This window comes from Delphinus delphis, chromosome 16 (genome assembly GCF_949987515.2).
Source record: "Delphinus delphis chromosome 16, mDelDel1.2, whole genome shotgun sequence".
Lineage (NCBI taxonomy): Eukaryota > Metazoa > Chordata > Mammalia > Artiodactyla > Delphinidae > Delphinus > Delphinus delphis.
The window spans coordinates 58,880,818-58,907,096 of NC_082698.1; the positions used below are offsets into that span (position 1 = coordinate 58,880,818).

At 49.5% G+C, this 26,279-nt stretch overlaps 1 protein-coding gene across 17 annotated transcripts in view; it reads left to right on the forward strand.

The window, feature by feature from the left end:
* The window catches only part of CAMK2G (calcium/calmodulin dependent protein kinase II gamma), a 54,253-nt gene that overhangs the window by 13,866 nt on the left and 14,108 nt on the right, over nucleotides 1-26,279 (forward strand). For 8 of the 17 annotated variants that reach the window (XM_060034760.1, XM_060034766.1, XM_060034763.1 and 5 more), the window contains exons 4-14: nucleotides 6,154-6,208; nucleotides 7,080-7,145; nucleotides 9,372-9,444; nucleotides 9,589-9,691; nucleotides 10,119-10,202; nucleotides 10,637-10,731; nucleotides 11,309-11,431; nucleotides 15,044-15,127; nucleotides 15,350-15,392; nucleotides 17,896-17,958; nucleotides 19,924-19,967. In XM_060034760.1, the coding sequence (XP_059890743.1) occupies nucleotides 6,154-6,208; nucleotides 7,080-7,145; nucleotides 9,372-9,444; nucleotides 9,589-9,691; nucleotides 10,119-10,202; nucleotides 10,637-10,731; nucleotides 11,309-11,431; nucleotides 15,044-15,127; nucleotides 15,350-15,392; nucleotides 17,896-17,958; nucleotides 19,924-19,967 (833 nt within the window). The remainder of the gene's footprint in view (nucleotides 1-6,153; nucleotides 6,209-7,079; nucleotides 7,146-9,371; nucleotides 9,445-9,588; nucleotides 9,692-10,118; nucleotides 10,203-10,636; nucleotides 10,732-11,308; nucleotides 11,432-15,043; nucleotides 15,128-15,349; nucleotides 15,393-17,895; nucleotides 17,959-19,923; nucleotides 19,968-26,279) is intronic. The other 9 variants (XM_060034762.1, XM_060034771.1, XM_060034767.1 and 6 more) reach the window with 2 other exon arrangements.

Sequence of the window (26,279 nt, forward strand, 5' to 3'; positions counted from 1 at the left end):
GGATTACACCCGAAGCAGATTGGCATAGCTGGTGCTCAGCTCTGCCTGGTGCAGTCTTCCACAGAGCCAGAACTTCTCAGCCCACAAGTCCTGGGTTTGGAACTACCGGAGCTCTCTGAAGTTAGACCCTCACCTGCAAACAGGACGGTGGGGACCAAAGTGTTGCCTTAGGTAGAAGAGAAATGATGAGAGGAGCAGCTAAAACAGCAGGCACAAACTCAGGCGTGTTTTGTTTGGCCGGCTCAGTGGTTTAAAAATATTTTTATTGTTTGCCAGTATTTTAAAACGAGATTTCACACTTTGAAAAAAATTCTATTTCCCAATCTTTCAAATCAGAAGGTTTGGCTCTGCTGAGCCCACATCCATTATGTGGCCGGAATCAGCTGGGGCTGGGCAGTGGCTGCCCCTTCAGCCCGCTGGCCACTGTTTTTGCTGTTCTCTCACATTTGTACTGCCTACCTGGTCCCTCTAGGCTTTGTGAGCTTGTGACCTCTGACCTAGCAGTTGCAGAGCAGGAGGAAAAAAGAACGTGGGTGACTAAAGCCATCCATGAGCACAGAAGCATTTTGGTGTTCCAGTCCCGGGTCTCAGGGTCTGCGGACGGCAACTTCCTTTCCTTATGTCCCAGGTGACCAACTCGTAGAGCAATGATGAATTGTCCTCCTGGAGGGAGGAGAACAAGGGGTGGGGTAGATGATGCAGGAGGCAGAACCATGTCTGCATTACCTGTGACACGGGCATGGTTGACCACAGCAGGGTTAGGGTAGGATGAAGACAGTCGAGAATCAACCGGCAAGTACAAAACTGGGATTCTAGCTGAATAATGCCCGAGCCTTCTTTTTATGTTTTCTTTTAAATTAGATATATACTTTTTGACCTTTTAGACTTTACTTGGTTTGGTAGCCCCCCACCCCTGCTGTTTTTTCTTTTTAACCACCTGCCCCCAGCTCAGAATTAAGGCAGATGGAGTGACCATGTACCCCAGCCATCTGCTTTGTTCGGGAGGGAGCAGGACCCAGGGAAGGCCAGGCAAGGCACACTCCCTTTGTCAGCGTCTGATCTCCTAGAACTGTGCTTCCGTTTCACGACTGCTCCCAGATCCTGGGCGTGTTGGTCTGAGGCCCTATTTTGGGGTCAAGAGCAGGGGGAGGGAAGGGTGAGTCAGGACCGTGTCCTGGCAGAGCGGGCTAGCCAGGCTATCTGGTGTCCAGTGGGAACCAGGACTCCTGGAGATGTGGGGGAGCTGCAGGTCCAGGAGGCGGGGTTGCCATGGAGTCTGACCTGGCTTGTGGCAGAAGAGGAGGCAGTTTGGTCCCCTTAATTCAGTATTCATCTCCTCTCTCCACTGCTCCATCCTTCAGAGCTGTGGCCCTTTTGGCTCTAGCCTCTAACTCTGTCCCTCAGGGATACAAGTGGACCAGCCCAAGAGTGGTGCAGAACTGAGGAAGCTGAGAGCAGAGAGCATATGGTCCACCTCTGGTTATTGTCAGACCCTTAGGCACTTGAATTCAGAAGGGTATTTGGTACAAGGAGCCAGGCACCCCCAGTTTTTTTCCCTGATAGGTATTCTGCCCCAGGAGTTGAAAGCCTGTTGGAAGAGCGAACCCTAACGTAAACCATGGACTCTGGGCGATAATGATATGTCAGTGTAGGCTCATCAGCTGTAGCAAATGCACCGCTCCGGTGGGGATGTTGATGTTGGGGGACGCTGTGCGTGTGTGGGGACAGGGGGTAGGTGGGAGCTCTCTGTACTTTACTCTCAGTTTTGCTATGAACCCAAAATCGCTCTAAAAGGTAAAGTCTGTTTTTTTTTTGAAGCCTGTTGGTTCTGAGGCATCCTGCAGGACCTGAAACAGCCCTGGGAGAGTGGCCGGAGGCATGGAGTTGAGAGGAGGAAACGGCAGTAGTGCTAATCATCTAAAGTCTGAGTGAAGTGTCTTCTACCTGTGCTCTGCTTGCTCTCTGCTCTAAATTCCTCTAATGAATAGACTCTGTCTTCCTTCGTGCTGAGCTGCCCCAGCAGTTTCATCACAGTCTAGCATTGTGGTTTAGAGCAGCACTTCTCAAACTTTCATGTGCTCGTGAATCACTTAGGGATTGTGTTAAAATTCAGATTCTGATTCAGTAGGTCTGGGGTGGACCTGAGCTTCCTTACATCTCCTGCTGATGCTCACGCTGCTTATCCATGGACTGCACGTGGAGAAGCAAAGGTCTGTGGCTTTAGAGTCAAGTCCTCTAGGTTTGAATCTGGGATTTGCTGGTTAGCTGTGACCTCGGCACATGGTTTCACCCCCCTGTGCCTCCGTTTTGTCACCTGTGCCTCTACGTGGAGTTGTTTTGAAAAGGTTCAGTAAGCAAAGGAGGCCTAGGAAATAAATGGAAATGATGAAAATGGAGATTCCAGCTCCCAGAGGTGACCCCTCCTAGACTCCCAGACCCAAATCAGTTCGCAAGTTATTCAAGCCTGGCTGCGTTTTACCTTGGGCCCAGGGTCCATACAGCTAATAGTAAGTGTAGCAAAAGCGGTTGTAAAGAAAGAGAAGGAAACATTGGATCATAACTGAGCAGCTCCCAAATCCCTGCCCACCCGCTTCTGGAGGACAGCGTTCATCCCTCACCAGCCCATGGGATGACAGGACCTCCTTCCCACTGTGTTATTTCCATGGATATGAACAGTGATACTTTGTCAGTGCTTTTTTGACCAAAGTTTGTTAGTTAAAATGTGGCATACTGTTGGTGGCTTTTAAAGAATTGGAAACAGCCACAAAATTTGGGTTGTGGCTTTGTCAGTACTTGAAGGTATGAGACATCGAGGGGTTTTTTTGGCCTGTTCTTCCTTCCACAGTTTGTAAAGAACAATAATTAGGTTTATCACTGTAATGCAGTAACTGCTTCATACTCCTTTTCCAGATCTTCCTGTCTAGAGTTGGTCTGGTCCTCCTAGGCCTTCGTACCCTCTCATGACTGTGGAATGGCCTGGGTGTTGGATTGTTTTTTTCCCCATGCATCCATAGCATCCTTTACTTCTCCCTGACAGCCCTCAGCACAGTACCGCTTGGTTACGCATTTATGCAAGTGCTTCTTTAAAGCCCGTCTTCCCTGATCCCCCAGAGGCTGCGCGGTGGCAGAGCTGGGTTTCCCTTGTTCACAGCTGTGTCCGTGGCATGTACAGTCACGCCTGCTTCAGGGAGGTGCTGAATGGACACTGCTGAGTGAATCAGAATGGCCAGGGCTAGTGGGGACAGGTTGGAGCTCCTTTGCCTAAGAGGATGGAGAAAGTGACTCCCTGGCAGGCAGTTCCACAAAATCAGGGATCTTGCTGTCAGTTTGCCTTGTCCTCAAGTCTCAGCTCTGCCTCTCAGTATAACTTTGGGTGAGTTTCTTTTGGAGCCACCGTTTCCTGTCCTGTTAGACGGGGGTGATAGAAGTACCTACCCGACAGAGCTAACGCAAGGGTTCAGTCAAATAACATGTGTAAAAGCACTTGGCACAATGCCGAGCACATTGAAACAGCTCAGCTACGAGTTAGGTATTGTAATTTGGATCATTAATATCAAGAATCTGCTAGGTTGGCAGTTAGAGTGGTGCATTCAAGTTTCTTGTCTTGTTCTCAGTCCTGTGTTAATTTTCTTTACAAATGGAAACAAAAAGATAGCAGTCTTGCTCAGCGATGGAGCCTTCCACACCTGTCCCTCCTTGTCTTGGTGGTTGCCATGCTCTGAGACACACATCAAAGCCATTCTCTGGGTTGGGTGGCCTGGGAGGATTAGTCTTCCTTTGCTGCTCTGCTCTTCTGATTCCCCTCCCAGCTTCCTCCCACCTGGGCTCCGTGTGTGGCCTTTCTGGAGAAGGGCAAGTTCCAGTGACTCCCTGTCTGGGCAGAGGCATGGGTGCCTGCCCTTTTTGCCCTGTTCTCAGCCCTGCTGTGCTGGGTTCGGGGGGTGGGTCTGGGGGCAGGGATCCTAGGGAGGCAGGGCCAGGCGGCAGGACTCCCCGGGGAGTGGCTGTTAGCATCGTACCTGCTGCCCTGTCAGTGCATCGTCCTGCTGCTGTTGGTCACCTCCCTAATGAAGCTGGTCTTCAGCTTCTGGGACAGCTGATTTCCAGGGGATTATTTGTATTACACACTTTAATGCTTTTTAGTAGCAAATTTTTAATTAAATGGAAAGTCCTCTTGGAAGCAAGGGAGCAGCAGCTGCAGCAGGACTCAGCATGAGACACCAACTCCTGCCAGAGACCCACAAGCGAGGAGGGAGGGTGGCAGGGCTTTGGGGGAGCTCGCTTGAGCGTGCCTGGCTCAGTTAGGGTGGAAGGGAGGCAGGGGTTTGGCTATGGCTCCTTCCTTATGTCCCCCACAGGCCTAGAGAAGTATGAGCTTATGTGCCCGAGCATAGGAGAGAATCATTTGAGGAGGAGGGGTTTTAGAAGTACCACTGCCTTTGATCCCATTGGTAAATTGCAGAAACACTGAGTTCTGGGGGAATTTTGGGGTGAGTAACCAGATCAGATCTAATAAGGTTGGCAATATTAAGTATAAACAATTGTCAGGCCCTGGTTCTAGCCCTGGCAGGCCCGAGTCCTCATTTGTCAAGTGAGGAAAACCACGGGGCTCTAGTGATGGCTGAGTGCCTGTATTTTACATTCGGCTGATCTTGCTTTGGTGGGAAGGGTACGTAGGAAAGTGCCTCAGCCCTGATGAAACGCTCTCACACTGGAAACGGTAGTTGTCATTTGAGCTGGTTGGGGCCGGACATGGAAGAGACACTGTGATTTCTTTGTATCCAAGAACTTCACTGGTTGGTTTGGTGTCAGGCCATTCTTGAAGTGCTCTGCAGGGTGCTCCTGGAACTGCTGAGGGATGGAGTGAAGGTCAAACAGAAGAAGCCCTTTGGAACATAGGCTCCCCATCAAGAGAGTGCAGGTGAGGGAAGGGACAGGAGCAGCTAGGATGGTTGGCCAAAACAAAGTTGTGTTTGCAGTAGAATGATGCTCGGGTTGGCATTTAACCCCGAGGTGGCTTTGTGGGCACAGGCTTGAAGAGGAGACCTCAGAAGACATTAGGTTGAGCTTTTGCCCACGAGCTCTGGAGGTGGGGAGTAGGAAGGGATTCTGCTCGCCAGCCTTTTCTTGCAGGCTTCACTGCAGCTCCATGCAGTAGCCTCTCGGAGCCGTCTTTGATGCTGTTGTAGGCACATTCGTGAGTGGTTTCTCTCCGGGCTCCATTGCTTTGTTGCCGGGGTGTGTGGGCTACTCCACATTTCTTATAGGAAACAGTGATATGGACCAGTCTTTGGAGTCAGAAAGAGCTGGGTTCACATTTGGACCCACTACATCTTTGGCCTTTGGCAAGATACTGTATGTCCCTGAGCGTCCAGTGTCCTCATCTGTGGAATGGGAGTAATACTTATCTCGGGGTGGTCATCAGGAATAATAAACTCTTTGAAGGCCAGTACTGTGTCCTTCCTAAATCCCGCCATCTACCACAGGGTCCAACACCCAGTAGTCACTCAGTAAATGCTTGTAGCGTAAGTAATGTACGCAAAGAGCCTAATACAAGGCCTGGCACGTAGTGAGCACTTAATAAATGGTTATTGTTGTCGTCGCCTGAATCTGTGTGTTGCCTCCCGTGCTCACCATCCGTCATCCTCCCTCCACGCGCCTCCCTGCTGGGCTCTGCCTTTCCCACTTCTTCCCCTCCCTCTAATTCTTCTGTTCCCATCTACTCCAGGCTCTCAGGCTCTCCCATCTTGTCCTTCTCTGTCCCCCTGCAGTCTGTGTCTCTCGGTGCTGCTCGCTTTGCGTTGCACCCTCACGTGTCATATCCCAGGACTACCTTCTCTGGGACCAGCCCCCTCTGGGAAGAAGGTTCTTGCTTTTCTCCGTCCTATCTTACTTCTTAGCCACAAAGCTTCTGTCTCTCGCCTACACTGTGGGCAGTCTGAGGTGGCGACCAGAGCGCTGGACCTGGGGTCTGGTCGTCTCTGCTTTGTGGCCATGTTGCCTTGGACCGGGGCTGCTGGGCGTCTGCCCATTCTCAGGAGAGAGCCTGTGGGGCTGACAGGACGGGGCAGGGCTGGGGTGGCCAAGGAGGAGAGGAGTAGGATTTCCAGGTTTTCTCTCTGTTAATCTCTGTCCCCATCTCCTCTCTTGCAGTACGCCTCCATGACAGTATTTCTGAAGAAGGGTTTCACTACCTCGTGTTTGACCTGTAAGTGCCGCTTTCTGAGGGTGTGGGGGCCTTTCCCTCCAGCCGGCTCAAGAGGAAGGCTTGGAAAAAAGGCCTAAACTGGGTCTTCAGCCTCTGCCGAGGGTCCCCCTCCTTTGCCCATGGAGAGGGGTTTGATTTTGAACTTCCTCTGGTAATGGGCAGGTTGCCGAGGGTCTCCTTGCTCACTCCGTATCTCCCCCGGGCTCTGAACCCCGGGATGGCATTGCTCTTGCATTTCTGTTCAGCAGCACACCTTGTGCAGATGCTTTTTTCTTGTTTCTTGGTGTGTTGTCCTTAGTGGAGAAATAGAACATAGGTCTTTGCATGACCTTAAAAATTCTGGGAAATTGAAGGTACCTTTTATTAGTCATAAACTAGGCTCCCATTGGTCTCTCCTCCACTTTGGTTACGGTTTAATTTCTTAAAAGTGGCTCTTCACCTCCTAGAAATGCCTCTTTGGTATTTTCCGGGTTGGGTCTCTGTGTCCTTGGTCTCATTATTCTTCAACTTCAGTGGTAGGTCTGTCATTCTTGGGCAGCTTTATCTTCGTATTCAGATTGGTCTCAAATAAAGCTATGACTGTTTGAGTAGGTTGATTATTTTCTCTTAGATGCCTGTATATTCATCTTTACCAGAGTATTAGCTAATCTATAGGTTACAGAAACAGAAATGTGCAGGGGGAAGGGAGGGCCCATGTTGTCCCAAGGAGAAGCTCCATGTCATTGAAGGACTGGCGTGCTCTGGGCTCTCAGACAAAATGCATGTAGAGCTGACACTTCTCTAAAGCTGTTGTACAGTGTGACCTGTTACCTGTTGGATGCTGGGGTTGGACACCTGACCTGCCTCCTCTGACCCTCTTTGTTGGTTGCAGTGTTACCGGTGGGGAGCTGTTTGAAGACATTGTGGCCAGAGAATACTACAGTGAAGCTGATGCCAGGTGAGATGAGGGCCCTGGGGGCCAGGCGTCCTGCCTGTTTGAATCGTCTTTGGGGGAGATCAGAAGAGCTCTTACCTGGACAAGGATTCTGTAGAGCTGGACTCAGGCTACATTCCGTGGGTATTGTTAGGAGTTAATAATTCAGCACTCCCAGATCAGTTTTTTTGCAAAGCTCTTACATATCTCCTTTACGCCGTCACACCAGAAATACCTTTTCTTTGCACCACCGCCTACTCACAAGGGCCCAAGGACCCTCCCTATCCCTGCTTCTTTCTTTTGACAAATCCTGCTGCATAACGAGGCATCCTGGGGATGATCCAGAGATGGAGAAAACATGGTTTGTGTCCCAAAGGAGTGTAAATGTCTGGGTTAATAATCCAACCGGGGAACCTTCCTGAGAGATTTCAGCCTGAATCACCTTGTGTCTTGACCACCATCACCAGCCCCCATGTGGGGCTCCGCAGGCTAGAGGACCATTCCTAGGCCATACCCTTCAGCCCCCAGCCCTCCAGGAAGCCCTGGCAGCTCCTCCGTGTGACACAGCAGAATTCCTCCCACACCGCAGCTCTGGGGCGCTTGTTTGGCCTGCCTTTCCTTCCTCGGCTCCTCCCCCGCCCTGAGTTTTCTCTCGGGTGATGTCCTTACAACCTGATTTTGATCATCCTGCCTGCAGCTTCTCAGGCATATGTGGCAGCTCTGGCTGCCTCTGGAGGGTGGGGGAGCACAGCTTCCTCACAGATTTCTCAACCCTGAGAGGCCATTGTTTGCTGATCAACCTCAGATGCTTCAGCCTCAGGAAAAATTCTCAAGTGGGAGATGAATTCCAGTGCCAGCAGGGGAGGACCAGGCTCTGGGCGGGAGGAGGCAGTGATAGCTCAGGGAGCCTGGCGGGGAGGAGGGGGGGCCGGGGCGGGTGACTGTACCAGTGGGCTTGGCCTGGCTCTGCTGGGACAGTTCGCACTTTTGCCATTTTTGGCCAGAAGGCTCTCCCTGCTAGCTTGGCTCTGTTCTAATTATATATTTCTGTGGAGACGCGCCTCTTCAGCTCAGTCTTAAAGTCTCTTTGGCCTACTCTTGGGCTGTGTCCTATAGGGAGGCCTGAGCCTCCGCCTCCAGGAGCCCAGCAAGACCCTTTGGCTCTTGTGGAAGCCCCAGCATCAGCTTTTAAAGGAAGGAAAAATAAGTCCAGGTCACCAGCTCAGCAGACACTTGGTAGTACCTGCTCCATTCTCTAGGCCAGGGTTCCTCAGCCTCGGCGCTACTGACATTTGGGCCAGATAATTTTTTGTCCTTAGGGCCCCTCCTGTGCATTGTAGGTTTAGAACCATCTACCTGCTAGATGCCAGTAGCACTGTCCCTCTCAGTTGTGACAACCAGCAATGTCTCCAGGCATTGCCAGATGTCCTCTGGGGGCCGTAATCATCCCCCAGTTTTCACCAGTGCTCTAGACTGCCAGTACACCCCACCAGGAGTTTGACTGTAAGTGTGGCAGGATGGTTTGGAAGGTGGATTCACGAATCAGCAGCTGAATGTGACTCTAGGTTAGTTTGTCTTTTTCTATGAAAAATCATGATCAGAAATGCTCCTCAGGTGCCTGTTTGGAACCCTCTTTAGTACCTTGTTTCTTGATGGTGCCTGTGTACTTGTTTTATCTCCCCTACTAGATGATAAACTTCAGGGCAGGCACTGGGTCATCTTTACAGCTGATGTGGTACCAAGCACAGTGCCTGTAGGTGCTCGATAAACGTTTAAATGAAAGAATGAGTGTACCCACCCCCGAAACGACTTAAGCTAATAAGTTGGACTATCCTTCCTGAGTTGCTACCACAAGCCTCTTCTCCAAGAACAGAGTTACCATAGCGGGGAAGAGAAACAAGGAAGGAGTTGGATGGTCTCTCTTTCTCAGGAGTCTGAGATGTCCCCCAGTTTCTTGGAAACCAATTGAATATGTTGGGCCTTTACAGTCTAAGGAGGCATGGTGGACCCTGTTCTAGTCTGTCCTCTGCCATTATCTAGCAGGAGAGCCTGGAAAAACCACTTAATCTGCTTGGGCCTCAGTTTCCTCTTCTATAAAGTAGGTTTAACAGATGATGTCCTAAGTCCAAGGTTCTAGCTCCTCATTGAGTGATTCTCTGTTAATCCCTGACCCAGAGATAAGTGCTTTTGTCCACAGCGTGTGGTCATGGATGGTTTAACCCTGAACTGACCTTTCTTCTGCTTTTGCAGCCACTGTATACATCAGATTCTGGAGAGTGTTAACCATATCCACCAGCATGACATTGTCCACCGGGACCTGAAGGTACTACCCAGGTTCCCCCTTTGCCTCTTGCTTGTGAAGCATTGGCGCCACCTGGTGCCAGATAGTAGTACTGCGAGGCCCAAACTAGGCTCCGTCTGGGCTGCGGGTGGGTGCCTCACGAGGTTCTCTGTCTTCCTTACACAGCCTGAGAACCTCCTGCTGGCAAGTAAATGCAAGGGTGCCGCAGTCAAGCTGGCTGATTTTGGCCTAGCCATCGAAGTACAGGGAGAGCAACAGGCTTGGTTTGGTAAGAGTGACCCTGTCTTCCTGGAATGCAGCCCCCGCCCTTCCTCCTCTTCCTGATCTGCCTTCCTCTTTCATAACTAGAAGCCAGACCCTTAATGGCCCTGGGCTCCTCAGGGACTGGAGGAGGGGAGGGTGCAGAACTCCCCCTGGCCCTCCATGACTCAGTACAGTGAGACTTGCTGCTGTTAGCACTGTGTTCTTGCTGCTCTGGGGAGGATGGGAATTCCTGGTAGACACATGGACTTACCCTCTGATTTAGATTCCGGGCACTACAAGAAGCCCAGCCCGTCATCTCTTGCTGCCCGTGTGCTGAGAGCTTATGTAGCAAATGCAACAGGAGTAAGAAGGGACTTGGGGGAAATTGCTAATGTGGGTTTAATGAAAGAGAAAGTGGGTTCAGTGTGCCTCCGCTGTCTCTTCCACTACAGGTTTTGCTGGCACCCCAGGTTACTTGTCCCCTGAGGTCTTGAGGAAAGATCCCTATGGAAAACCTGTGGATATCTGGGCCTGCGGTAAGCCCATTCCACACACTCAGCTTTTTGGTGTTAAGGGCCCTCGACTTCCAGCGATGGCAAGAAAGAGGCATTGCTCTTCCTTGTGGGTCCCACAGGCGTCTGGTATATGTGAGCTCACGGTGTTTCTCTAGTGTCCCCGGGATGGCTGTTTCCATCACACCCTTCTCCCCAAGTATTTCCTAGATGACGTTGCATCCTTCTTGAAGAGGGATTTGCCCATGCCTTAGCAGGTGGGTTGTGCCTAAAGAAATCCTGGACGCGGCTTGGTGACGTGGGGAGTGAAGCATAGTGGCACAGCATTATTGGCTGCCATTCACTTCTCCTTCTGGTATGGCCTTGACTTTCTGGGTGGCTCTGAGCCCTGTGTGGCTTTTCTTGGTTCCTCAGCAAAGCAGGTGACTGACCCCAGTGACCTGTGTCCTGTCTTGTAGGGGTCATCCTGTACATCCTCCTGGTGGGCTACCCTCCCTTCTGGGATGAGGATCAGCACAAGCTGTACCAGCAGATCAAGGCTGGAGCCTATGATGTAAGGACCTGTTTGTTCCTGCCCCTCAGGCTCTGACCAGGGGAAGGGGCGTGTTGAGTGTGTCACAGGGTACAGGGAGTGTCAGGGACTTTGAAGACCCAGGGATGCGCATGGCATATAGGCCTCAGTTCTTGACACCACCTGTCCCAGGGAGCAGCTTTTTTGCACAGCCATTTTTGGTAGCTGTAAAGTCACGCAGTCCACTGAAGCCCTTTGGTCTGTTATTTGCAAAGAATGGTGTGGCTGTGTGGTGTGCTGCATGACATAGGGATGAGAAGTCTGGTGGCTCTCCCACTGCAGTGGGGCCTTCGGCACAGCGCTGAACACCTGATTCCTCCTAGTAGAGAGATGGAGTTGAACCAGAAGATGTCAGAGTCTCCCGGTCTGATATTCTGGCATTCTAACCATGATTGTTCTGTTTTCCTTTCCTGGTCTTTAAGTTGACCCTGATCCTGGGATACCCCAGGGCTTTCCCACACCCTGCTGGGCAGCTTTAGGTAACACAGAGTACCCCAATTATAGGGGGTATGAGGCTCACAGATTTCATACCCCTCCTCCTCTTGTTCCCACTCCTTAGTTCCCATCACCAGAGTGGGACACGGTGACTCCTGAAGCCAAGAACTTGATCAACCAGATGCTGACCATAAACCCTGCAAAGCGTATCACAGCTGACCAGGCTCTCAAGCATCCATGGGTCTGTGTAAGTGTCTTCCACCGAGATCAAGGAGATCAGGGATATCAGCTTTCAATGTGCCCATAGCACTGTCTTTACCCTCCTTCTTATGAATAGAGAATAATCATTTTGGGCCCTGAGCTAAGACCCAGCAGAGGGGAGGGGGCACTGGATGGGGCCCAGGGCCAGCAAATGTCATCAGGAGGAGTTGGGGAGGCGATTGGGACTAACTGGCCTCTGTCTCTCCCCCACTCACTTGTCAGGTGTGGTTTAGCTTTGATCTTGAATGAGGGCTTAGGTTGACCCTTGCAGACTCTAGTTGATGAGAGAAAGCAGCTGGCAGAACTCAAAGTGAATTGCCATGCCTAGAGTGCCTATTCGGATCTCAGCTCTTAGACGACTCTAATGGAAATGTGACCAAGACCCAGCAAATGAACAGAAGGGGCCTCTGAGCCATGAAAAAGAGCCTCCTGAAGTTCAGTCATAAATCTCGCCCTAGGAGAAGCCCCCGGGGCTATCATTGTGGGTCAGCATATTCTGTTTTCGTGTACAATTCTATCAGGCTGAAACATCTTTTTTCAAACAAGAGGGTCTGCCTCTTGTTAGGCCTCCTGACAGCTACGATGCATTTATGTATTTGTTCTTTCCCGTGTTTACTGAATGCCTCTTTGATGCTGGTCCCTGTGTGGGTGCTGTAGATACAGAGATGAATAAGGCATGGTGCCTTCCCTCACACATCTCAAAGATTATCTGGGGAGACAGGCACTCAAGCAGGCAACCACTCTGCAATGTGACAAGTACGTAAAAGAAGCTAATGAGTATGTAGGAGCTCCTGCCGTCTCTGGTGGGCAGTGGGATTGCTAAAGGCATGGAGGAGGTGGGCTCTGTCCTGGTTCTTGGCAGATGACTGGGAGTTCCCCAGGATGATAACCTGCAGACAGATGTTCGCAAGGGCCAAGGTGAGAGGCCATGGGGAAATTGTGGTGAGTTCAAGGAATATTGAGTAGTTTGGTTGTAGATGAACGTAGGACTATAGGAATACAAGAGACTGAAGCCAAAAAGATTCCAGGACATACAGGTTTCTGCCTAAGGAGTTTGGATTTTACTCTGAAAGCACAGGGAACCATTTAAGGGTTTTAAAGAGGGAATGAAGTATGCAGTTAATTAAGAAAGATCAGTTTGGAAGCTGTGTAGAAAATGGAATTGAAGAGGAAAGAGGCAGGGGCAGAGAGCTCAGGAAGCTGTCGTGACTGTCTAAGCAAGTCCAGATGAGGTCTCGGCTAAGGGTAATAGTAGGAGAGTGGGCGGTATGGCAAGGAGTGGACACATCTGAGAGATGTTTGGGACATAGAATGAAAAGGATTTAGTGACCAGCTGGATTTGGGAGGTGAAGGAGAGAGTGGGATCTATGAGGACTGCCAGGTTTTGAATTGGTAACTGAGTGGAGGGTTGTACCATTCACTGACCCAGAGGAAACCCAGAGGATGAACCTGTTTGTGAGAAAAGATGATGATTTTAGTTTCCTACATGTTAAGTGTGGTGTTTGAGGACCTCTGGCTGGAGATATCCAGTGGGTAGTTAGAAATATGGAAACGAAGTTAAAAATTGGAAATATAGGTTGTAGTCATTTTGGTGGTGTTGGGGCTATAGAAATAGATGGGATTGTTTCTATGCTGATTGAATTCCTTTTTCTGTTTTTTTGGAGGGTTATTTTTTGGCTGTGTTGGGTCTTCGTTGCTTCGCGCGGGCTTTCTCTAGTTGCGGCGAACGGGGGCTACTCTTTGTTGCAGTGCGCGGGCTTCTCATTGCAGTGGCCTCTCTTGTTGTGGAGCACGGGCTCTAGGCGCGTGGGCTCAGTAGTTGTAGCACGCGGGCTCTAGAGCGCAGGCTCAGTAGTTGTGGCGCACGGGCTTAGTTGCTCAGCGGCATGTGGGATCTTCCCGGACCAGGGCTTGAACCAGTATCCCCTGCATTGGCAGGTGGATTCTTAACCACTGCGCCACAAGGAAAGCCCCTGATTGAATTCTTACTGTGGGCTGTTGTAAGAGAAGAGATGGCCACCAGCATTTAGCGCCAGGGAGAGTTGGAGGAGCCGGCAAAGGAGACTGAGAATGAGAATTTCCATGGGAGAAGGAGGATCAGGAGATCCTAAGAAACAGGAGGTCTCAGGAAGGGAGGTTCTGTAATTAGATGCTTCAGAGAGTCCATGATAAAGACAGAAGAGAGCCTGTTGGCTCTGACCAATTAGAAGCATTGTTTCATTATTTCACTGATAGAGGCAGTGGAGGGAGAGAGACTGAAGCCTGTTTACAGTGAGGTGAGGAGGGAATGAGGGTGAAGAAAGAAAGACATGGTACTAGTTAGAGAAGATGGATGAGTCAGGGGAGTTTTTAAAATCTTGCGCTTGACTGTATTGTGTAGACTACAGAGAAGAATATAATCCAGAATATAAGGGGTTAAAAATATTGGCTAACTGAGGAACCAGTGTTTGGATAGCACAATGAGAGAGGGACTCCTGAGCCCAGGTCAAGGGGTCAGCACATGAGGGATGATGCTTCTGAGACCTGGGATTAGGTTGCAGGGGTGTGAAAATCAGCTTGTGGTTAGAAGGCTGAAGTTGAAGTTCTTGCTTGATGATCTCTCATTTCACTTTGTGGAGAAGTTTACACTTTGGAGGAGGAGGTGAAATATGAGATCTGGGGAAGGTAGATAAGGTTGGGAGAGTTGCTTCGGGAACTAGGAAAGGGAGCGGCCAGAGGGGAAGGAAGGCAGGATGGCCCTGTGGGGGTGTGGGCACCAGGCTGCATGTTGTAGGATTTATTTTTTTAGCAGGCTGGCCAAGGTAACAACAGCAGAGTGAGGGGATGAGCCACTTAAAATGGGTACTCAAGAACTGCAGAAACATTATGTTCTGGGGTCGTGTTTGTGGACCCCACCCTCCATCCTCTTATATATCTCAGCAGACCCTGAGAACATCTCTGTATTAGGATATGTAATCATTGATGCTTGTATTGCTGACCCTGTGTCATCAGGGAAATGTAAATCATGTTCAGGGGACTCTGTTTAAGGAGGAAGTTAGCAGTGATACATTGAAGAAAAATTCCTATCCAAAACGGTGAAAAGAATTAATGCTTCAAGGTAAAGATCCTTAGCTTCTCAGATCACAGCTTCATTTAAGACCTTGTTGGCGAGTGGGATGGTTGTTGAGAGGAACTCTTAGAAGGAATGAATGTTCTCTCTGGAGAGCAGGAACCCTTTCTGTTCTCTCACTGCCCAGAATCTGGAGCCCAGTAGGTGCTCACTAAATAGTTGCTGAAGGAATAACTGCATGAGGATCACAACACACAAAATACTCTCCCGTTCCATAGCCTCCATCTCCCAAGGAAGATTAGAATGCTCTCTTGGGCACCTTCATCCAGCATCAATTACCGGTGGTGTTTTCATGTCCAGATTATTGTCCTTACATAACCTTGATTTTTGGGTAGTGCTTTTATTGTAAAAGCATTTTCACATCTATGACCTCATCTTATCTTCAGAGCAACTCTGGGGCGGCTGAGCACATGGCCACCGGTGCTGGGACTATGGTGAGGGGCCTAGGATCCGGTGGGGGGCTCACAGGCCTGTCTATTTGGCTTCCAGCAACGGTCCACAGTGGCATCTATGATGCATCGTCAAGAGACCGTGGAGTGCCTACGCAAGTTCAATGCCCGGAGAAAACTGAAGGTGAGTCTAGCCTTCCGGGCCGGGCTGCCAGCATCCTGAAATCATACCTTTCAGCAGTGCACCCCCTGCCCCATCACAGAAGGAAGCTCCCCTCCTGGCTGGAGCTGAGCTATGAAGGTTGTACTCATTGGGAGCCCCTAGCCAGCAGCTGCCCTCTGCCTGAGAACAGACTGTGCTTTTCTAGAGCCTGATGGAATTCACAGGACCCTCTTCTTTCCCCAGGGTGCCATCCTCACGACCATGCTTGTCTCCAGGAACTTTTCAGGTATGTTTTCAGCTGTGCACTTTAACTCTACGAGGTGAGTGGGTCAGAATGGGCTGTTGCCATATATCATGCCATCCTGACACTGGGTGTCTCAGGCAACACCTTGACCAAGATGATGAGGATCCTGTTTGGAGGGGCTGCTGCAGCTGAGTTTTGTAACCTGAAATTCTGGGGGGCTTTACTTGACTTCAGGTTTATGAACTGTATTCCCTAGAACCTCCCAAGGAGTAGTCTGCCCAGTCTTCCATTTACCTTGTCCCTGGGTATTCTTACTTAATTCTCTGAAGACTTTCAGCACTTTAAGATTTTAGCCAGTCTCAAGGGCATTGGAGGATGTGCTGGGAAAAAGAAGGAGATGAGATGTAGTGAATCTTCCCAGACACCACCATTAATTGGCTGACTGGGACGATCACTACATCGTTGTGTCCAAGTGGAGATGACTGATAGAAATTATTCCAGATGTTTAAACCTTTTACAGGGACTGTGCTTAAAATATTCTCTTTTGTACCAACTGTAAAAGTGAAGAAATAGAGACCAGCAGGATGGAGGGAAAGGAATTTGCTTAATGTTGCGTGAGGAATTGGGAGAGTTGGGACCAGTAATTTGTAAATCACACTTGACATTTCTTTTTAAGATGCAAGACATTCCACCTTCCCCCTCCCCCCACCCTCATCATTGTTTGCCCTCACTTGGGAAGCACAGTGGCTTTTCTGTGAGGAAAAGATTAATGACGGGACTTAAGACAGAAAGGTTTCTTCCCAGTTTGCCTTTTCCCCTGATCTTCCCTCCCCCTAACCCCCAGCCCCACTGTTTTGGTTCAAGACCCCCTTCTCATTCTCATAACCAGACTCCCTCCCTTGCTTTCCTTCTACACAGCCATGGGGGTGGGGGGGTTGTGTGTGGGGGAGGCTCAGGTAGGCAGCTACCTGGGCAGAGATTGCTCCCTTGAGCTTGAGTCCACGGGCTTGGCTGTACTGGTTCCCGGTAACCTCCAGCCCTGGCTCTGGGGCTTCATGAGCTCTAGCCCGAGTGAGAGCCACAGGGCCCTGGAGGGTCAGGACTGGAGAGTAAGCTGGGAGAGTGTCCCCCTCAGGCCCATCCCCTGTGACCCTAGTTGGGGCTCGATCTTGTGTTCTGGATTCACCTCACAAATGGGGACAGGAGGGCACAGTGGGCCACCTCCTGCAGAGGTGGAGCTGTTGTCCCACATCAGGCCTCTGGTCCTCTAATTACTTGCACCTTCTACTTTCTGGGTTTAAGAAAGCCTTTCTAGAGGACGCTCAAGGGCAGGTATGTGCCGACCCTAGAATGAGGTGATCTCTTCTCTCTCTGAGTGGAAGAGATGTGAAACAGGCTGCTAGGAAATCAATAGCATGTGCCCCATCCTGTGACCTCCGGCCTCCCCATCAGCCTCTCCTCATCCATTTCATGAAATTGGTGTCCTGGTTTCAGGAACTCAGTCTCTCTGTTACAACACAGCACCTTCACTGATCCCTAAAGAGCCTCCTGTCCTTGCTGCCCAGACTTTGTCTGGCCGTGGCACTCACTTTGCCCTGGCGCAGGAGGCAGAAAAACAAACAAACAAAAAGGAATGCTGCAAGCACTCCAGGATGACCTTGTCTGCCCTGACTCTGGGACAGGTGGAAGACAGAGCCAGTCTCCAGAAGCTTCTGTAGGAAGAGGTGTCTAGAAGTATAATCAAGAAGGAAGGGCACTTGTGTGCTTCTTTAGGAACAAGTGAGGCTATTTTCTGAGTTGATCCCAAATAGAAGGTTCAGCTTATCCCTGGATTCTAGCAGGTTGGCTTGTGGTGCAATCGGGGCTTCTAGAATGTATTGCTTAAGCGGCCTTTGTTTACTTTTCTGGGCGCTCATTTTTGGGGCACCTACACCTTTGGAACTCTGAAATGCAGCCTCTCCTGGCCACCTGTCTTGAAGAGGGAAAGTGACGGGTGTCTCTGAGGAGTTGGGGGCCGTGGAACATCAGTGAACTGGCTGCACAAGGGCCACGGACCCTCCCTGGGCCCCGAGTGCCAGTCTCTCTACTGTTTGGAATGCGGCCGGAGGAAAGGGCTGCCCTCCGAAAATGTCCTCCTTTAGGTCCCCTGGGGAGGAAGGTTTGCAGATGAGGCTCAGTTTCCTGACAGCCTTAAGCTAGGGCTGGACTGCCTCGGAAGGGACACGGCCCCTTGCCAAGTTAGGCTTTGACCTGCAGACCCTCACCCGAGGTGGTCGTGGGACAGGTGGAGCCGCGGGATCCCCCACGCCCTGTCCGAGCCCGGTTCTCTCAGGTTCCCAGACTGCTGCAGGGCTGGCTGCACCTGCTCACCAGCCTGCCCCCGGCACCTCTGCTCCCCCAGCTCGGCCGGCTTGGCCACGCCGCCCGGACCCTGCCGTGCACAGCGGCAGCGGGTTCCTGTGCCTCGCGCTGGGGCATGCTCGCTGCTGACTGGCCCCCGTGGCTTTGCGGCAGCTCTGTGCACTCAGAGACTGTATCCCCTCAGTTGGCAGGCAGAGCTCCGCCCCCGCCTCGCCTGCCGCGAGCGCCGCCGGCCTGGCCGGGCAAGGTACGTGGCATGAGTCCTCCCCGACCGCCTGCCTCGGCTCCCTGCCACCCCACCAGGAGGGCCAGCATGCCAGGCCCGCTCACCAGGGAGGCGAGTCCCATGCTTGCGGGCTGAGATGGGCATGCCGGACGGACCACCTAACTTGGCATCTGCGAGCGCATCGGTGTTACGGAGCCCCCTAACCAGCCGTGCATGCTGGGCGCTTGCCAACTCTCAGGAGGCAATAGCCTGGGACGTGGAGCTGGGCAGCAGGAGGCTTTCCTCCCGATGCCACCCGCCCGAGAGCCTGGCCCGCCTGTGAGGGCTGCGGCCAAGGTGGCCCGAGACAGCCCTGGCGTGGCCCAGAGCTGAGCTGCCCACAGCGGAAGACTAGGCTTCAGCGGCACTGGTGGGCGGCCCCAAAGGGGAAGCCACGCCCTTCACAATTGTGAAGTCTGGCATTTGCCGGCCTCGGGGTCTGAAATGCCGTAGAGTACAGAAGCTGTGCAGATAGCCGCTCCTGAGTTTGGATCCTAGCCCTGCCACACCCTGAGCAAGTCACATCAGCTCTCCCAACCTTAGTTTCCTCATCTCTCCAATGGGGCTAAGAAATAACATGGTGACGATTAAGATCATGTATGTCTAAGGCCCTCAACCCTGCCTGTATGAGAAAACTTGTTAAGAAAGAAATCCTGATGCTGAGACCCCACCCCAGACAAATAAAATCAGAATCTCTAGGGCATGGGATAGGCATAAGCATTTTTCTCTAACTCCCAAGTGATTCTAATGGGCTGTCAGAGTAGAGAAGTTTGACGTACGTAAAGCACTTAACACCATCGGTGGTCAGGCATAGTAGTAAACACATTTTAAAAATAAGTTTCAAATCACCCCAGCATAAACTGGAGATAGGACCAAAGGCCATTTTTGGAGGTCAGAATTCTTGTGATGCAAGGACCCTTATTCTCACTGGAGACCCAGCTTCGGTAGGAAAGGCTACCTGAAGGGAAGAATGGCAGCAATAGTGACAGTAGTTAACACCTGCTGAGTTCTTGCTATGTGCCAGGCACTCTGCTTAGTGCTTTTCATGCCATTATCCCATTTTATAGATAAAGAAACTGAGGTTCAGAGAGGTTAAGGAACTCACACAGCTAGCAAGCAGTAGAACCAAGATGCAAACCCATCGAAGTCTAGGTGGATCAGACAGTTGGACTGATTCAATCTCCCTGGAGTCTCCCATCCACTGTCTGCTACTTTCCTGTGACCTTTGTGGCGAACAGGCGTCACCAGCCTTCCTATGTGGAGCTCACCAGCCTTGAGCATCACCCTGTGCCTGGCTGGAATCTGTTTAATACCTCATTATTCTACCCAGTCCTTTCTGCTCAGTGGGTCCAGAGAGTAGACTGAGGAAAGGGTGGCAGTGAGGACATGCCCAGTCAAGGCTTCAACCCCCTGGCAAAACCTTCCTGTAGGTGGTCCTAGTCTCTGTGTCTGTGTCTGTCTGTCCTCACGTCTGGTCTCCTTCATGAACTGTGACACTCTTGTTTCTTGAGAACACTCAGTTGATGTCTTGCATCCTTGCAGCTTGGCTGTCCTGAGAATCTCCATGGCATCTAGGGACAGAGCCCTCACCTTTCACCCTGGCACTCTGCTTCCAGGCCTAGGTGGAAGCTGTTGAAGGCAGAGTTCCCAATGGCCCAGGCAGCCCCAGTACTGAATGTGGTTTCTCCTCCTGAATGCGGAGTGTCCTTGTTTCTGCTGAGCCCTCTTCCATGGCAGAGGAGATCCTGGGGTGCCACCCTGAGGGTCTGACGCTGCTTGAGATGCCCTTCTTGCTTTGGGGCATCAGGAAGGGCCTCTTCTAGGGGGTTCAGGAGACTCCTGGCCCCCTTGTCAAACACATCAGTCTCTTGCGGATCCAGCTGCCAGACTTCAGGATGGGAAGAGGGTACAATACAGGAGACTTGATTTTTCTCTTTGTTTTCACAGCTGCCAAAAGCCTATTGAACAAGAAGTCGGACGGCGGTGTCAAGGTAGGTGTCTCCACTCCTCCAGCCCAAGGTCTGGCCTTTCTCTTCCAATAGTCACTCCCGAGGGACTCCTTGGCACTTTGTTCCCCCTTTCCCCAAGAACCTTCCTATCCTTGCTTTTCTGCTTTAAACCAGAAACCTCTGTGCTCAGAACAGCAGGTTCCACTGGCCTGAGAGGGCAGAGGGATACGTGCTTCACCTGACCCTAGCTTGATTGGAAAGACTCAGGGGAGGTGATCCAAACTATAGTTTACTAGAGCTGAATCCTGAACGTGACTTCCAGACACAGGTTTCATCTCCAGGGCTTGACTCTCTGGGTTTTTTAGGTCACTGGTTAACCTTTTTTTCTTTTTAAAGCACACACCGATTTAATCAAATGAAAGCAAAGTTTGCCTGGTTGACTCAGGGTACAGGACTTGGCACCTGAAGCCACTATCCTTTTGTTCTTTTTTCTTATCTCCAAAGCACTTCCAGAACCCAGCTCAGATACCATTGAGTGAAAGCGTCAAACTTTCTTGAGGCATAGGCGCCTTAGATACAGGCCAGGGACATGGTACCTCACAGCTCGTTTTCATTTGGTGAGGGAACTTTTCCTGGGGGATGAGGGCAAGACAGGGGCCCATAGGGACCAACAAGAAGCCTTAGTGGGGGTGCTGCTTGGCCAAGGAAGAGGGGTCCTCACACAGCCAAGGTGTTCTTAGAGGCTTTGGGGGCAGAAAGGGCCCTGGGGCTGGGGCATTGGATAGGAGTTCATGCTATCTTGAAGCCTGCCAATTTACACCACGGAGAATTTCAAACCATTATTAAGCAAACCTTTAAGTTCCAGCAAAAGTTTAAATTAGACCTTTCCCCAGGATCTTACGTCCCCAGCTGAGATATGCCTGTGTGCCCCTTTCCCTTCCCCCATCCCTTCCTCTTTTTCTCATTGTCTGCATGCCTGCTTCCATGTACTTCTGCCCTAAGGAGGGGAGCTTGGGCTCCACGCACACTTGCTGACATGGAGCTGGGGTTGACTGGCAGCCCCTCAGTTACAGGGGTGTGAGCTCGATGGTGCAGCCAGGTTAGGAAAAGGTGGCTAGTTAGAGAGTTTGCATATATTTTTCTGGAGGAGAAGCTAGAGTCAATCTTTACAAAGTATTAAGTACCTGTCAGAGGCTCAGTGCTACATTCATTTCTAAAGGCACACAAGAGGTATAAGAGGAGATGCAGGTTTCATCCAGCCTCAAGAATTGCAGGGTCAATTAAAAAGGAAAGTGAACAGATCTGAGATCAGCTAAGCCCTGAATGGTATATGGTACTGGACCCTACATGGGATGGTTCAGTCCAAGAAGCTTCTGGGGAAGAGACTTATTGGAGAAAGCTAATAGGAGGTAGGAAGATTGGAACCAAGTCAGTGATTGCCTCTAGAGAATGGGATTGGAGGTGAAGGCAGGGTGGGGAGACACACATTTTGTTTTTTACTTTGTACACATGTGTTTTCTTTAAGATGAGAATGTATTTTCTGTAACTTAAAAACAACAAAAAATATTTTTATGGGTTCTATCATACATATTGATGTTCTCTGCCCAACTGGAACATGGGGTGTTTGGTAGAGGGATATAAAAAATACAGCTGGATTGGTCTGGTTGAGCAGAGGAATGGGAGGTTTGTGTGTTAGACCACAGAAAACACCATAGACCACTGAGCAGGGAAGGTTAGGAGTGATGTTTTCGAAAGACTTGGCTAAGCGTGTAAGGGTGAATAGAAGAGGGTAGGAACAGCTGAAAGGCTGCAGGGAGCGCATATTCTTTCTCATGGGACACAGGACACCCAGGTATCAACTAGGATTTATTATAGTCTGGGTGTAGGGTGAAGAAGATGAGAAATAGAAAGGGTTAATATTCAAAATGACCACCAGAGGAGCACAGACCAACCACTTGGAATAGGTGCTGCCTGTAGGTCATTGGTCCAGCTCTACCCATGGGTGCTGGGCACCCATTAGCTCTGATGAGAGGTATGGCAAAGGAAGTTCCCATTAGATACGGGAGATTTAAAAAGGGTCCATCAAAGGTAATGGCAAAGTGTCTTGAATATTGAAAGAAATGGTGGTATCTTTGCTAGAAATGTGAGTAGTCGTGAAGGAATGTTTTGGTGAGAAGAGAAGTTTTGTTTTGACCACACTGAGACTGAGAGACAAGTGAAGATCTGGGCAGAGAGGTCTTCAAAGGTGCTGGGAGATACCTGGTGTAGCCCAGGGAGGTGTGCAGAGGGACACTCACGTGAGTGAATCTCGTGTCCACTGAGGGAGGTACCTGCCAGGCAGGCGCTGGAGGAGCAGAGGGACGAGCACCTGAGCCAGAACAGCAAATTTTCCCAAAGGAGATGGCCGAGGAACTGAGTTTGAAGGACTAGTTGGATTTTGCCAAGTTAAGGAGGGGAGCAGAGAGGAGAGGACATTCCAGGCAAAGGGAATACACAAGTTTGAAACAGCACGATGATTCTGGGAACTCCATTAGCTTTTGTATGACGGAAGCAGAGAGTGATTGCACAAAACAGGACCTGAAATGAAGCAGTGACAGCTGAGATGGTGAGAGGACGGGTTAAAGGTGTCATTAAGGAGTAGGTTTCTGGCAGAACTTTGTAGATACTGGCCTCAGGCACAGCCACGTAAGACTTGCCTAAAGAGCTAGTTAAAATACACAGATTCCAGAGTCCAGCCTGGAATTCAGATTCAGGAAGCCTTGGGTGGGAGGCAGAATCTGAATTTTAATAACACTCCCATTCCTCCATATGAATCCAAAGCACACAAATGTTGAAGAGTCCAGGAAAGGCAGAATTTCAGGGTTATCTGTTACTAAGGAGCTGGAAGAAGAGGAATTAGCAAAGGAAATGGAGAAAGAGGTGGAGGAAGAACAGAGGTGTGCAACAATGCCAGCCCTTACAGGAATGCTGAGAAGGATACAGGCTAGGCAACCAGAATCGGTAGTTAAATTGCTTTAAATGAGAACATATGCGGGGAACCTAGCCCAGGTTCTGACCCTGATTAGGTACTCCGTAAATGAGTTTTATGCTTGAGAAAAGACTGAATATAGAGGTGGGAACAGAAGCTAAGATGCAAGAGTTTAAGAAGGGCATGACCAACCAAAATTCAAAGGCCAACAAGAGACAGGTTGGAGAAAATATTCATAGCAGATGTGATAGGATGAGTTAATATTTTTATACAAAAGAGCTTTCTCTAATAAATAAGAATACCCCCTAAAATCCAGCAGATAAATGGTCAAAGAAGATGAACTGACAATCTGAAAAGAGGAAGTAGAATGAGTTAACAAATGTGGATGTTTAGCCTCACTGGTATCAGAGAGAGGCAGGTGGAAACGAGGTGCCATCTCTTGACTCTTAAGTTCATGATGGTGGTGAAAGTCGGAATGACCCCTCCTAAAGCAGCCTGTGTGTCAAAATACACAAAGATGTTCCTGTTTTACCTTTTAGTTCTACTTCTGGGAATTTGTCCTAAAGGAATCCCTCAAAATATGGAAAAACTGAAAGCAGAAAGATGTTCAACATGACATTACTTATAACCATGAGAAGATGGGAAACATCAAAAGCCCAAAGGATAATGACTAAATAATTATGGGAAATCTAATCGACCATTACAAAGTTATTAATTTTTATGACTATATAATGACAGAAATGTTTCAAGTGGAAAAAGTGGGATATAAAGCAGTACATACAGTACTGTCTAAATTTTGTTTAAAAAAAAGTACTGGGCTTCCCTGGTGGCGCAGTGGTTGAGAGTCCGCCTGCCTATGCAGGGGACGCGGGTTCGTGCCGCTGTCCAGGAAGATCCCACATGCCACGGAGCGGCTGGGCCCGTGAGCCATGGCCACTGAGCCTGCGCGTCCAGAGCCTGTGCTCCGCAACGGGAGAGGCCACAGCAGTGAGAGGCCCGCGTACCGCAAAAAAAAAAAAAAAAAAAAGTACTTCTAGATTATATTCAGTGTATGATATGTGAATAGAAAAAGAACTGGGAGAAAACCCACTGAAGTGTTAATAGTAACTTCACTGGGTGATGGGAATTTGGGAAACTTTTATTTCATACATTTTTCTGTATTTTCTACATTTTTCACCTAGACCATGTATTACTTTGATAATCAGAATAAAAATTAAGATACTATTTATTTTTTAAGTAAGACATTAAAAGAAAGTAAGGCATAAACTTGTATAGAGCTTACAACGATATGTTTAAATTGCATACACAAAAGACTGGTAACAGTGATAGGATTATGGGTGTTTTTTTCCCCTCTTTTCTCTTTTCCAAATTGCTTGTAATGTGGCTGCAGTCCTTTTATAATCAGGAACAAGTATATAATAATGAACAGCGTGGTTGGATGAAAGTACTGCAAAAGGGGAAGGAAGGAAAAGACAAGGCAAGGTATGCGGGGTTTTGCTTTTCTGGGCCTTCTTGAAAGTCAAGGTGATAACCTGTGTTATGAGGGAGGCCTGTGAGGCCTCTCAGAAGATCCTGATCTGTCACATCCTGGATCTTTCTTTTAGACCCCATCCTCCTTTCCCAGCCCACCACACCCCCTCCCCAGTTTCTGCTGCTTAAAGTCCATAGGGAGATTTCTTTCTTGCTGTTCAGAAGCTTTCACAGATGCTCGGATATTAGCATTGGTTTGAGCAGTGAGTCTACCTTGTGCAGTTGAATTTGGGGACTTCAGGTTCTGGCTAGGTTTCTTTGAAGGTAGATACCAGTGACCCAGGGTCTATGGAGGAGTGAGAGCCACTTAAGAGGACAAGACTTGAGGGGCCCCTAATTGAGGACAACTTGTGCATTCCACTAGTCCCAGGCCAGAATGACCATCCAATCTTAAAAGAAAGAGCGAGGAAGCAAAGAAAAGGAGAGAGAAATAAGGAAAAGAAGGAAGAAAGGAAAGAAGGAAGGGAGGGAGGAAGGGAGGAAAAAGAAAAGGAAGAGAGAGATGCTATTATTTTCCTTAAGTACCGTTTGAATATTTGTTTAAGTGTGGAAAGGAGGCTTGAACCTTTTTCTGGTTTAAAATTTTTAATATTTAATTTTTAAACATAAGTGAAGTATGGTTGTTTAAAATGATCTGGTAATTAAACAGTGCTGCAGGCTGCCAGAGGAGGAGGCCAGCTATGCATGGCTGAGGGCAAAACCCTAAAGGGATGGAGAAAGAAATTGAAAGAAGCCTGCTCACCTGGTAGAAACTAACCCATGAGTAGAAAGGATTATCTCAAGTTTTCATGCAGGGCAGTTTAAGTAAGAGAGGCAGCTGGGAGCGAGTTGGGAACTTACTCCCCATTAGTTGAAGCAGACAGCAGAAAGTACCCTGCCTAAGGCAAGGTCTGGGTGAAAGCAACCTGCATGGCCTTTTGACTCCAAGACTGGCCCTGGTCTGTGCCCCTGCAGAGTTTTCAGTGCTGTAATTCCAGGCAAATTAGAAGCCTGTACTCTACTTCAGCCTGGGGAAAAACTAGAGTCAACAAACCCAGTTGAACTTGGCAAACATTTGTTGATCGTATGCTGACTTTTAGACATTTTGCTAGGAACCATGGAGATTACCAAGACAAATAAGATAGGACCTTCCTTCAAAGTGTTACCACTCTGGTTGGATAAAGGGAGAAGTATATATATGAATGTAAAGCAACTCCCTGTTTTTGGATAATTTGGAAGTAAAATCTCATATGTGGGTATATATGAAAGGCTAGGACTTCCCTGGTGGCACAGTGGTTAAGAATCCGCCTGCCAATGCAGGGGACACGGGTTCGAGCCCTGGTCCAGGAAGATCCCACATGCCACGGAGCAACTAAGCCCGTGCGCCACAACTACTGAGCCTGCGCTCTAGAGCCCGTGAGCCACAACTACTGAGCCCGCGTGCCACAACTACTGAAGTCCGCACACCTAGAGCCCGTGCTCCTCAGCAACAGAAGCCACCACAATGAGAAGCCCGCGCCGCAACAAAAAGCAGCCCCCGCTCGACGCACCTAGAGAAAGCCCGCGCATAGCAACAGAGGCCCAACACAGCCAAAAATAAATAAATAAATTTATTTTTTTTAAAAAAAGGCTAAAGCAAGAGGCCTTATTATATTTAGGCTTTCTTTTTCTTTAGACCTATTTCTAAATTGTGGACCATTCTTTTAAATACTTGTAGTCCCCTTCTTTTGAATAGAATACATTCTCAAAAATGTCTTCTCAAGTAGAGTGTCAGCTTCTTGAGGGCAGGAACATTTATCTGTGTTCAGTATGCCTAGAATAGCCCTCAGTAAGCATTTGTTGGCTATCGTTAGATGAATATGCGAGTAAAGACACAC